This window comes from Elephantulus edwardii, unplaced genomic scaffold, assembly GCF_000299155.1.
Source record: "Elephantulus edwardii isolate Elephantulus edwardi_28Jun2011 unplaced genomic scaffold, EleEdw1.0 scaffold00044, whole genome shotgun sequence".
Lineage (NCBI taxonomy): Eukaryota > Metazoa > Chordata > Mammalia > Macroscelidea > Macroscelididae > Elephantulus > Elephantulus edwardii.
Window position 1 is genome coordinate 6,111,388 of NW_006399794.1, and position 13,475 is coordinate 6,124,862.

A 13,475-nucleotide genomic window follows, 5' to 3' on the forward strand; every position below is an offset into this window, starting at 1 on the left:
CCTGGAAACCTACTGGAGAGCCAGTTGTAAGTTGGTTCTGACTCTACGACAATGAGAGAGAGATACAGGGAGATATTTAGTCATAAAGGAGCTCTAATGGCATGGTCTGTAGGGAGTTAAACTCCTAATTCAAAGTGGTGGTGCTCTGAGGGAGAAAGATGAGTATTCTCCTTTTGTGTGATTTACAGCCTCAGAAACCCAATGGAGGGTCAGCTGTGAGTCACTTCTGACTCCGTAGCAATGAGGAGTCTTTTCAGTTTTTTGTTTTATTTTTTAGCTTTACATTAAGTCCTTGACCTAGGTTTTGGGGGTTACCTCAATGAACGAGACAAAATCCCAAAAGATATGTTGAACTGTTAAATAGATGAGAGGCAAGTCTGGTAAAACCTTTCTCCCTAAAATGCTTTAGAATTCTTCAGGAGTTCCTCCACATACATCCCCAAAAGTTAGTCTCGAGAGTAGTCTGGAAAAGGGACAGCTGTGTGGCCTTTGAATGTCTCTCTTACCTTGGACTATTTATCTCTGTGGCTTTAGCAGCAGAAGGACTGGAGCCAAAGAAAGATTCCTGGTGTTGGCTTTGTCTTCTTACTGGGCACAGGCAGGGGTAGCTGAGTCGATCTTGTGCAATCCCTGAATTTATAAAGCAGAGGCCCGACAAGGCACAGCAGAACTGGGAGTGGGGGGTATTTGGCTTTTGGACTTGGGGCCAGAATCTGTTTGTAGCCTCCTCTTTGCAGACAGGCAACTAACTACATGAGTCATGGTCTGAAGGGGCCAGGCAGAAGCCATTCTCGTTCACAGGAATTCTGCTTGTTTATTTGTGTTTGTTTCCTTCTTCCCTTCTCCCTCCTCTAACTTTTCCTCCTCTGCAGGAGATCTGCCCAAGGAGAATCCATATGAGGATGTGGACTTAAAGAATAGAAGAGCAGGACGAAAATCCCAGCAACTGTCTGAGAATTCCTTGGACTCTTTGCACAGGATGTGGAGTCCCCAGGACAGGAAGTACAACAACCCACCCACTCAGGTAAAAGCAGCTCCAGAGTGAACCTGTAGGGTCAGTGTGAGGGCCACACTAAGGCCTAGGTGTGGGTTCACCTCCTACTCAGGCTATTTTTCCTCACTAGTACCTGGCAGAGGGAACTTCAGGAGAGACTGCTATACTTAGGGATTTTTGCCATGTTGAACCCCTGTGCACAAAGGAGTCATGCTCTTAGAAGTATCCTATGCTATCTTTTTAACCTTACTGCATGAGTGCTGAGCTGCAAAACTAAATCAGGAGTCCCTGCAGTCTCCTAGTTTATCATTACCTCCCCTCCCTTATGTGGAAATCAGGAAGATAGCACCCCAGCTTTGGCAGAAATAATAGCAGTACTGGCATTTAGTGGCCGGGCCCAAGGACCAGATTTGGAGAGCCAGACTGCTATCTAGCAGCCCTGAAGCCACTCCTGTTTGAAAGAGTAAGAAAATCCTTGAGGAACTAACTGAGAGAAGAAAAGTGAAAAGGCCAAGGGGAAACCCTTAGACTTAAAGCCCTTCTGGTCTTTTGCATGAGGTAGGAGGATGAATACTTTCTTGGACCTGTATCTATTTGTTTTCCTGAGGTCCTTTGACCTTAATCAGACAACTCTCATTCTCTGAAAATAGAGGGACTTGGATGTCTTTTAACAGTAAATAGAAAAAGTATATCTTCTGGTTTTGGAATGACATGATTGTTTTTATAAAATATTTACCTTTCTTATGTGCTGTTTAGACAGGCTTCCACTGAATTTATATTGCCAGGCTAATTGGGTGGAAGAGGAAACTGAGGGGTGGGGAGGAAAGAGGATTTGGCTAAAGAATGATGAGACACAATTCCAGATCTAGGCACCTGGTGGGAGGCATGCAGGGTTTGCGAGGGGGAGGGGAGGTCTTATCTTCCTGCAGTGAGAAGTATCTACTCAGAATAAGTAGTAATTATTACTACCACCCTGTGCTGAAGGATATCATTCTCGATGGAAGCAAAAAGTAGATCAGAGCTAGAGACAGGCACAACCCAGGACCTTATCGGTGAGGGAGCCAATTGAGTCTAAGGTCTTCCTAACTTTTGCTTTGCCCAGGGCCTTTATTTTTTCTGTGGAAGAAAAGCAGGGCCACACCACCAGGATCACCTAGCAGAGCAGGCTGGATGCAGATTAAAGCCTTCTACATTTAGGGCTGGATTAGGGTTTGAAGCGATGAGGACTAGTGCTATCTTTTGAATCTGTACCTAGTGAATGCAAGTCTAAGCTTTGTCCCCAAACTCAGGAGGAACACCTAGAATATTTACTATGCCATCTCTTCTCAAATGTGAGCAGTTTTCTTAGCCTCCGCTTGCTTGCTTCCACCGCTCCCCCACTTCCCCAAACAAGCAGCAGTGTAGGTAAACTTCTTGTGAAAGAAGAGGTATCTAATTTAGCTCTGACCGATTAATTAATAGTTAAGCCTTCTCCGAGAAAGTCAGAGTGAATGCAAAGTCTATAAATGGGTCAAGAGGAGCGTGGGATGCCAGCCTGTGGCATCTAGGTCCAGGCCCTAGCAGATGAGTACTGGCCAAGTCATTTTGGTGTGCCCCTCTCCTCTGTCTTCTCCATCTAGCTCTCCCCAAAACCCAGCAGCCAGTCCCTGCATGGTGGGAACTGGTCAGAAAGGAAGAGCCACCGGTTGCCACGATTACCCAAGAGGCACAGCCATGATGACATGCTACTGCTGGCTCAGCTGAGCCTACCATCCTCACCTTCTGGCCTCAACGAGGACAGCCTCAGCACTACCAGTGAGCTGCTGTCCAGCCGCAGGGCCCGCAGGATTCCCAAGGTAGCTTCCCCAGATGGAGCTGGGCCTGGGCAGGTGGGTGGGCAGACAACCAACTGTTTACTCTCCTCACTTTCCTCCCTCATCAAGTGCTGCTTCCTCAACTCTCTTTGAAAAGAGGTCTGTCTACTTATTAGCCTCTCTTTTTCTTCTAGTTAATTCTCTCTTGTCAACATTAACTGATTCTTAGTTCTTAAAGGAAGAAAAGTCTAGCTTCTGCTTCCAGTAACTTTCCCTGCAATTGGGTGGAAGGGAACCACTGCTTAAGAGGCTCTCCATCAGTGAAACCTGGTAAAATGAGTAAGGGCTGTTTGGTGGCCTAGTGGTGAGAAGCTGCACTACAATCCCAGAGGCTTGGAGTTTGAATCCACCAGCTACTCCAGGGGAGAAATATGAGTAATCTCCTCCCATGTGATGTACTGCCTATGAAAATCTTTTGGAGAGTCAGCTATCAGTTGGTGCCAACTCTATGGCACAAAACAACAGGAACAAGTGGGTTTTGAGTCTGTACATTTGTAAACATTTCTAGGCTCTTAAGGATCCAGAACTCAAAGATGAGTCCTATTCTTGAGTCTGTAAACTCAATTCCTCAATGAGTCTGTGTAAACTTCTTGTAGAATTGAGACTTTAAGCACTGATTTACACTTAAGCAGCTAGGCCTAAATCCTCAGCCCAAAGTATTTAATCAAAGGGTATTTTTAGCCTTTAAACAATGCTTGTGGATGAGTATATTGGGAATTTAGCTTTTCCTGTCAGGGCTCCAGGTTATAGCCCAGAGGGGAAAGGCTGAAATTCTCCTGTTTTTACTCCTGTTATTACTGTTTTCGCTGAGAAAAAGAAGCAGCTTTTCCTCAGTTGATTCAATGGTTTTTGGGACCCAGCAGTTCCCATCCTACCTAATTTGATCACAGTTTCTTCCTTTGGAGAACTAACTTTAAATCAGGAGGAAATTGGAGTTCAGGTGGCCTAGTGACAAGAAGCTGCACTATAACCCCGAGGGTTGTGGTTTGAGGCCATCAGCTGTTCCACAGGAGGATGGACAGTCTCCTCCTCCCATGTGATTAACTGCCTTTGAAAACCTGCAAGAGGGTCAGCTATGGGTCAGTTCCAATTTGATGGTACACAACAACAACTTAGGAGACTAGTAGATAGAGAGCTACCAGGTTTGTTGTGTGAATCTCCCTGTTGATCAGTCAGACCCACGAAGACCAGTAGGTAGAGGGCAAAGAGTTTATGCCAATAAGAGCCCTTAATTAGGGGCTCTGGTGGCCTAGTGGCAAGAAGCTGCAGTGCAATCCCAGAGGTGCATGGTTCGAATTCACCAGATGCTCTGCTGGAGAAGGAGGGACAATCTCCTGTACCAGTCAGATCCAGTTTGATGGTAGACACACACACACACACACAAAATAGTAAAACAAAAAAGAGCCCTTAATTAGCCTTCTTGGTGCTAGGGTCACCTCACTTTCCCTGCTTTTTTCACCCAGCTTGTCCAAAGAATTAACTCCATCTACAGTGCCAAGAGGGGAAAGAAGAGGTTAAAAAAGCTTTCTATGTCCAGCATTGAGACAGCATCACTGAGAGGTAGGCCTTGATGCCTGAGCTGGTTCATATGTCTGGGGCCCTTGGGTGTTAGGAACAGGAGAGCTTCTTTCCATCTTGAGCTTCAGTTTATTCTTCCATGGGCCAGTCACAGGGTACAAGTGCCTTTCTGGAGAATAGTACACTGTGTCAGGAAGTGGCCATATAGGAGGGAGGGTTATAGAGGGTTAGGTCAAAGCTTTGAGCTATGAGACCTTGAGTAGGGAGGTGGTATGGGAATATGCTAAAAAGAAAAAACCAAAGGCCTGATTTACTGAGTTCTGTGGTCCATTTCTTATTTCAAACCCTGGCCTCTGAGAGACAAGACTGTTGTATTCTAAGTTTATAGGCCTCTCCGCTGGCTCATCCTCCAACTTGGCCTTCCCCAGGATCAAGACTTAACAGGGATTTGTATAGGTTAGCACCCACAGTCTACCTCTTGATGGACCCTGGTCACTAAGCCTGTAAGAACCCACACGAGGTATAGATCCTTCACTTGTGATGAGAGTTGGGAGGGGGGGACAGAAAACATTTACTATGGGTCATCAGCAAGCATGCATTCCTGCTGTTACTTTTCCAGATGAGAACAGTGAGAGTGAAAGCGACTCTGATGACAGGTTCAAAGGTGAGCATGGCTTTCCAAGAACCAGAACCTTTCCTCAGCCCTGGTTGCAAGGAGTCAGCCTTGCTTCTTTGTATAAGTGGTTGCACTGTCCTAAATGTGTCAGCTTTGGAAAAGAAGCAGAGAGGCAAGATCCCAGGCCAATGGAATAGGGAGTTTTAGGGAAGTACATTTTTACAATAATTTGAGCTCAGCCCTATAAGAAAAATCAACTCCAAACATTTCTCTTTGCCCTAATTTAAGGCTAGTGGCCCTGGTCATACTCTTTTAAGTCATTGTCTCTGAAAATTAGGTACTAAATTGGATTGGTAATTCTTGACTCAGGAGGGTCATAGTTAGATTCAGAAGAGTTTAAGTATCTCCTCTGAGTATGAAGAAACTGTTCTTCTGACACCCCTGAGAACGACCCTTTATTTCCCCAACCTTCAGAGAAGAGAAGTGCTACCTCTTTGAAAAGGTACTGCAGTCTTCACCTTCTCTGTACCCTGGACAAATGTCTATTTGTGTAGAGGTCCTTTATCTATTGGGAAGTCCTGCATAGGCCTCCCTAGATTGTTTAAGTGTATGGTAGCTTGTGCCTTCCTTCCCTTCTCCATTGGATCCCCAAGGCAAGTGAGCGAGGTTAGACCTTGGACCTGGGAACCAGGACAAAGACAAAAGCCCCAAGTCTGGATTCTGACAGGGTTCCAAAGATGGAGCCTTTCTCACTATTTGTGCTTTCTGGTCCTGTTAAGATGGAGTAGATGCAGGTGATGCATCTCTGAGTGTGCCTGGCCCAGGTGTTTCTATTGGCTCTAGCCCAGCCTCCACAGGCTCCAGGAGGCCCAAACCAAGTAGCTTCTGTATTAGGAGAGTATTTGTTCAGGTGTATACACCTCACACCTACCACTTTCTCCTAGACACAACTGGGGAAGGGTGTCAAACTAGGTTCATACTACTCCAAGAGATCCACAGAAATGGAGTCGGGTTAAGGGGGCCAAATGTGGGAATAGCAGTGGACCAGTCTGCTTGTCTCCTGATGTGTGACCTGTCCCCAGCTCACACACAGCGCCTAGTCCACATCCAATCGATGCTAAAGCGTGCACCCAGCTATCGGACACTGGAGCTGGAGCTGCTCGAGTGGCAGGAACGGGAGCTTTTTGAGTACTTTGTGGTGGTGTCCCTCAAGAAGAAGCCATCCCGAAACACCTACCTCCCTGAAGTCTCCTACCAGTTTCCCAAGGTGAGGCCGTGTCTCCCCCATCTTCCCAACCTCCCTCCTCCACCATCTTCTGCCTACCTGGCCTGTCTGAGGGTAGAGAAAGATCTTGTTCCTGCCATAGCTACTCTCCTAGCTGCAACAGCCCTGAGCCTGGTTTCTTATAGCCAAGAGGGGAGAGAGGGGGCTTGAGAAGTTGTGGGTTTGGGCCAGGGTGAGGATGTGCTCAAAGTAAACCTTAAAAAGTTCCCTTAAAGAGCCTGTGCTACTTTCGTACCTTACCTCTTTCTCTTTAATAACAACTATATTGAGATAGAAATTTTATACCACATAATTCATCCATTTAAAGTATGTAATTCATTTTTCAGTATAGTCAGAGCCACCTCAGTACATTTTCATGATTCTGTAAAGAAAACCTATATCCGGAAAGAAAAAAAAGAAAACCTGTATCCCTGAGCAGTTACTTCCCACTGTTCCTCACTCCTCACTCCCCTTATTTCTTACCACTCTTTCTTTACACCACTAGATAAACTACCTATCTTCTCTTCTCTTCTCTTCTCTTCTCTTCTCTTCTCTTCTCTTCTCTTCTCTTCTCTTCTCTTCTCTTCTCTTAACACTTAAGCCCTTTCTGTGTAGTTCTCTTTGACTAGAATGCCTTATCTTCAGCTCTTCCTGGGTTCACCGACTTTTTTACATTCTTCACTCTCTGCTCAGATGGTGCTTCCTTAGGAAAGTCTTTTCAAAAACAATACAGAACTGCTGCCCTCACCCTTCTGCCCAATTCTGTCACATCACACTCCCTCGCTCTCCAGGCCAGAATGTGAACTTTGTCCACTTTGTTTTACAATAATGGCTACAGCACAAATCCCAGTGCCATGTATCACCTAGAAAGTGCTCAGTGATCATTGAATGAATGATTCAACATTCAGACTTCTGTATTAAAAAATTACAAATGGGAACAGAGGTTTCTAAGAGAAATACGACTTGACAGGATGGCATCTAGGGCTCTTAGGTGATAGTCCATGCCATCTTTTATCTACACGTTCCCCATATTTCCTTTTCTTTGTAGCTGGACAGACCCACCAAACAGATGCGGGAGGCAGAGGAAAGGCTCAAGGCCATTCCGCAGTTTTGCTTTCCTGATGCCAAGGACTGGCTCCCTGTGTCAGAGTATAGCAGGTAAGGCCTAACCTGGCCTGGCTGGAGGTAGGAAAACGTCACAGCTTCTTCATTTGCATGGCAGTGACTAGCTGAATGGGGCCTCATCTAGTCAAGACTACCTCATACACAGCAACCTGACCCTTTATTCCTCTCTCCCCCTGGGATGGCAGTCTGGGGATTGTGTTCTGGGGACTTGCTCTGGTTTTTCTGATGTCAAATCCTTCCCTATTCCAGTGAGACCTTTTCTTTCATGCTGACTGGGGAGGATGGCAGCAGACGCTTTGGCTACTGCAGGCGATTACTGGTGAGTAGAATATTCAGTCCTCAGTGTGTCTGTGTGCATGCCCTTCTGCGACTTCAGCTTATATAAAACCTATATATATTCACCTCTCTCCCTTATATCCTATACCACATACACACACACATTCAGGAAGTATATTTCAGGGATAGTTAGTAGAGTTGTGACTGGCCCCTCTAATTGGGACCCAACATCTAAGATTATCTGCAATTAGAAGAGAGAATAGATTACCTTTTTCTAGGCTATTATAATTTTTCTTTGTTTTCCTATTTCTCGGACTTTTGGATTCTGACTGATCTGTGACTCTACAATATGGTCCCAACAGTTGTTAGTTGTTATGCACTATTGATTTGGAACAACTCATAGTTGACCCTCCAGCAGATTTTCAGAGGCAATTTAATCACATTGGAAGAAATTGCCCATCTTGCTTCCACAGAGCAGCTGGTGAATTCGAAACTCATTCCTTTGTATTGGCAGTGCAACTCCTTACCAGAGCTCCCTACATTTATACATATCAGATAAGAGGGAAATACTTCTCAATCACTTTACGGGGGCAGCCTATTGTGGAGAGGTGTCTTGTCCTTAATATACTAAAACTAGATGGTGAAGGAGATTGAGTTTGTTCATAGCTTAACTTTGTTTGACTCTACAATCAACGCTCTTGGCACCAGCAGCCAGGAAATTAAAAGACATATTGCAATGAGAAAGTCTGCTGTTAGAGACCTCTCCAAAGTATTGAAGAGAACGATGTCAGTCTAGAGATTAAGTTGTGTTTCATACAGGCCATGGTCTTTGCAATCACTTGCTATGCATCAGAAAGCTGGACAATGACTAGGGATGATAGACAGAGAATTGATTGATGCCTTTGAGCTGTGGTGCTGGAGAAGAGTGTTGAATATACCATGGACTGCAAGTTTGTCCTGGAGAGGGTGAAGCCAGGCTGCTCCTTGGAGGCAAGGATTCTGAAGCTTCATCTAACATACTTTGGACATGTTTCAGGAAGGGACCAGTCCTTGGAGAAGGACATCATGCTTGGGAGGGTGGAGGAACAGCTCAGGAGAGGAAGATCCTCGATGAGATGGATTGATTCAGTGACTGGGGTAATGGGGGACTGGCACAGGATAGAGCAGAGTTTAGGGCTGTTGTACATAGGGTCACTATGAGTCGCAGCTGACTCAACAGCATAAAACAACAAGAGGATGAGCAGGGACAGAGAAGTGCCTTTAGTAGATACCTGAAAGAAAGACCTTGAACTCAAGAAAAAAATATCGGGTTTTTAAAACGTAGGTTATTTTGTAAACAGAATTCTTTCCTCATTTTCCTTTTCAGTAATCCTTGGAAATAGATGAGGTATAGACAGCAAGAGTTTAAGAGAGGGCCAGACCCAATGCCTGGCCCTGAGGTTGCCAGTAATACTATTTGCTTCAGTTATCACTATGTTTTGGGGTTCCTGGGCCTTAGAAAGATAGCACTATGGCAAAGTTGTTAAGCTCTTGGCTGCTAATTAAAAAGTCAGTGGTTCAAACCCACAAACTGTTTCATGGAAGAAAGATGTGGGCAGTCTGCTTCCAGAAAGATTATTACCTTGGAAACCTTATGGAACAGTTCTCTTCTGTCCTTTTAGGTTAGTATGAGTTGGGATTGTCTCAGCAGCACACAACAACAAGCCTTACTGAAAGAATGCCTAATTAAATACCAGATTAGGAGCAAATTAAGAGGATACTATACAGAGGAATGTTTAGCAATGAGTCCAAAAGGATTCCAGGCCAGTCATTCATGTATTCATTCATTCATAAACACTTAGCATATGCCTATTAAGTGTTAGAATGTTGAAGATACATAAGAATGAGTTAGACATGTATCCTAACCTCAAGAAATTCAGATAGTTTAGTAGAGGAAATGTATTTCATTGGGTCAATCTGATCTCAATGACCTCTGCTAAAGAGCAAAAAGGTGTCAGTTTAAAAACATCTTGACTCAAGCTATGGTATTTTCAGTCGCTTCATATGCATCTGAAAGTTGAACAATGACTAAGGAAGACCAAAGAAGAATTGATGCCTTTTAATTACAGTGTTAGCTAAGGGTGAGTTATTTTATGTATGGCCAAAAGAACAAACAAATCTATCTTCAAAGAAGGACATCCAGGATGCTCCTTAGAGGAAAGGCATGTGAAACTTTGTCTCAGATCCTTTCAGCCTGATCCTTGTCAAAGAGGCCAGTCCTTGGAAAAAGACTTTGTGCTGGGCAAGGTAGAGGGTCAGTGAAAATGAGGAAGACCCTCAGGAAGAAGGATGGACAGAGTGACTGCAACAGTGGATTTGAGGTTGGCAGAGATTGTAAGGATAGTGCAGGATAGAGCAAGGCTTCTATATATCGTACATAGGGTCACTTTGAGGCATAGTTGACTTAATGGCACATAACAACAACTATAACAATAGAGGAGGTAGGACTCTCCATTAAAAAGGGAACAGTAAAAAGAGTAAGTAAGGGCTCAGTTAGTAACTGAAAGATTGGTAATTTAAGACCAGCTAGAGGCACCTTGGAAAAAATGCCTGGATATGTACCTCTGAAAGATCAAAGTTATTAAAACCCTGGGGAGTGCAGTTCTACTCAGAAACATACTGGGTTGCCCTAAATTATAGACTCAACAGCAACTGTGTTTTTAATAATGTTTTAGGCTAGGTGTCCTAAGGTTATCATTCTCTTTGATCTTTTTTAAAAATTAATTTTAATGAAAGTTTGTAGACACTTATGGTTTCCATTCATTCATTGTCACACTTTTCTCCCTGCCCACCCTCTCCCCCCCAATTTGCTCTTCTCTTTGAAAAATAAATTCTTTCATTGTTTACAATCCTTCCCCCTAAGTCCACTCCACTGTGCAACCTTCATTCTGGACTTCTGTCATGACAATAATACCTAATCATATATCCCTTTTAAACAGTTCTGTCCCTTATCTGTTTCAATGCATTATACATTATTTATCCCCTCTTTCTCAATCTTTCCTCAACCCCAATATCAGTCCCGTTTTACAACAGTGACCCTATGCAATATTTGATCTTTTGTGACTGAGATATTTCACTCAGCATAATGTCCTCCAGGATCACCCATTTTGTATAATATTTCATGAATTCCTTATTTTTTCAATGCAGCATAGTATTCCATTGTGTGAATATGCCACAGCTTCTCTATCCATTCGTTTGTTGATGGCACTTGGGTTGTTTTGACCTCTTTGATATTGTGAACTAAGCCACAATAAACATGGGCATGCATATATCTGCTTGGGTGGTGGTTATGATTTAAGGTATATATTCCCAGTGGAATTGCTGGGTCAAATGGTATTTCTGTTTCCAACTTTTTGAGAAAGTGCCATATAGCCTAGTGGCTGCACCATTTTACACTCACACCAACACTGAATAAGGGTTCCAGATTCTCTGCAACCTCGCCAGCATTTGAGATTTGCTGTTCTATTAAATTTTGCTATTCTTACTGGGGTGAGATGATATCTCTTAGTTGTTTTGCATTCTCTTTGATCTTTTAGTGACATACATCTTTTAAAAATTCTGTTTACAAGCCTACTAAGATATTACTAACACTCTTCTATAGGCTTAAGGAGCCCTAGTGGCATATTGTATAACATAGCAGATTGCTAACTGAAAGGTAGGCAGTTTGAACCCCTGAGCTGCTCTGAGGGAGAAATACAACCGGTCTCCTCTCATAAAGATTTACAACCTCAGAAATCCAGTGGAAGAACACTGTGTTGGAACTGACTATGGACTTTGTTTTTTCCTAAGATTAGGGAACAGACTAAAAAAGTACAGTGACTTGCCCAAGAAGATCCCATGGCCAGTGAGAAACAGGATCAGGATTGGTTCTAGTTCCTTTAACACTTAGTCTAGTAATCTTGGATAATTCTAAAGGGAAGATAGTCTGGATTCTCAGATATTTGAATACGAAATACTCAGTGGGTGGAGCTAAGGAAATCTGGAGCAGTGCAGACACCAGGATATCTGGCCAGACAGAGGCCAGAATGTTTTAGGATAACCAGGGTCTAAAGAGAAAGATTCTGAAGGTTGTCTTTGCAGGAGCATGAATAGAGCAGAGCTGCTCCTTTGCAGTGGGTTTGCTGCCCCCAGGGAAGAGTGTGTTTGTCCTGGCCTGCTCAGAGAGGGCCTTGGCTGGGTCCTTGCCAAGGGGGCTGGCACTAGCTCGACATTCCTGCAGATTGGACACAATGATTCTAACCCAAATCCCACATACTTGATTTAATCACTTGGGGCTTTAGGGAAGGGGGGTTGAGAAGGGAGGGAGAAAGGGAGAAGGAGAGAGGAGTGAGCTGAGTTTCAGGCCTAATATGGACAAAACAGATTCTGCCTTCTCTTTAGATCTCTGACGTGTGGCCAGCAGGTTTGGAGACTGAAATAGCCCCATCTGCATTTGCTTAGCAGCCTGTATGAGAGGCCAGCACCTGCTGCTTTGCCACCCCTTTGCTGAAAAATTGTGTGGACTCACTCCAGACTGCATATACATAGGGTCATCCAGGCCATCATGGGAGCTCTTCGTACAGGTCTCCATCACGAACTACCCACCTTTCAAATTATCTTCTTTTCCTTGTGCTCTTTGACTCCTTAACATACCTTTCTCCTCTCTCTGTCAGATTCCTGACTGCACAGCCTTTAAATATGTGACCTTGGGAAAATGGTTAAATCTTTCAGAACTCAGTTTGCTCATCTATAAAATGGAAATAATATTTGTCTCTTATTTGTTTATTTTAAATAGTAAGCCCAGGACTCAGAGTATACAAAGTAATTACCTTTCCTTGTCTTTTTTCTATCTTCTTAGAATGGGGAGAGGGTCAAGGAAGGGAGAAAAGGGCGGCTCAAAAAAGCAAGAGAGACATGTATTGTTGAATGTCCCCTGGGGATGAGGGCGAGTGGCATAGGGTATCTGGCTTGCTCCTAAGAATGTAGACATGTCCCTCTCATCACCTCCCCCAGCTTTAGAGACATAGATCTACAAATCACGTTCAGCCAGAATGCTTTGACTTTTGTCAGCACCCATTGCTATCCTCCTTAGGTGGAAGGATGGAATCTGTGTTGAGATTGGCAAAAGTTGAAGTATGTTGGGCTGGAAGGCCTAAAAGGGGCTAATGTCTACCCCCTACAGAATGGCAGCCTTTTCTTTTGGTCCCAATTGAGTACAGAGTTCTAGAAGAGGCATTAAGTTTCCTCTAGTAGGAAGATGTCCATAACTCTCAATCCCAAAGAAAAGGACCCAGATGTGGTAATCAGACTTTTTTTGTTTTTTTCTCTCTCCCTCATCTTTGCCCCTACCCAGCCAAGTGGGAAAGGGCCTCGGTTGCCAGAGGTATACTGTGTCATCAGCCGCCTTGGCTGCTTCGGCCTGTTTTCCAAGGTAAGAGGGCTTCTGGCTTGTTTCCCTCCCCCTCATCCCAGCTGACAGCTCCCTTAGGATTATCTGCAGCCAGCTTAGATGAGAAAACCACCTGTGTGTGTATGTGTGTGAAAGGGGAGAGAGAAAAGTAAGTACAAGCTAACTCTCTGTCACCCTCCTTATTCCCAAGCCTGGCTGCTACCTAGCTGGCTGGCATTTCCCTAGTTTTTGCATTGTCATTATCTGCTCACCATAGGCGAAGCCAGAGTCTTCAGAGACAGAGACCACCTCAAGAGAGCTGGGAGAGCCCAGAGAGCCAGTTCTCAGATACTGTTTCCATTGCTCTGCTGCTCAGTTCCTAAGGACCAAGGCAAATATCCAGCAGGCACCAAGTGGGAAGG

The 13,475-nt window shown here is 44.3% G+C and overlaps 1 protein-coding gene across 2 annotated transcripts in view; it reads left to right on the forward strand.

Annotated features, from left to right (window-relative positions):
* ST5 (suppression of tumorigenicity 5) overlaps window positions 1–13,475 on the forward strand; it is a 162,139-nt gene that overhangs the window by 134,036 nt on the left and 14,628 nt on the right. For both annotated transcript variants that reach the window (XM_006885434.1, XM_006885433.1), the window contains 8 exons: window positions 873–1,024; window positions 2,614–2,829; window positions 4,311–4,407; window positions 4,985–5,029; window positions 6,064–6,248; window positions 7,294–7,403; window positions 7,620–7,689; window positions 13,018–13,095. In XM_006885434.1, the coding sequence (XP_006885496.1) occupies window positions 873–1,024; window positions 2,614–2,829; window positions 4,311–4,407; window positions 4,985–5,029; window positions 6,064–6,248; window positions 7,294–7,403; window positions 7,620–7,689; window positions 13,018–13,095 (953 nt within the window). The remainder of the gene's footprint in view (window positions 1–872; window positions 1,025–2,613; window positions 2,830–4,310; window positions 4,408–4,984; window positions 5,030–6,063; window positions 6,249–7,293; window positions 7,404–7,619; window positions 7,690–13,017; window positions 13,096–13,475) is intronic.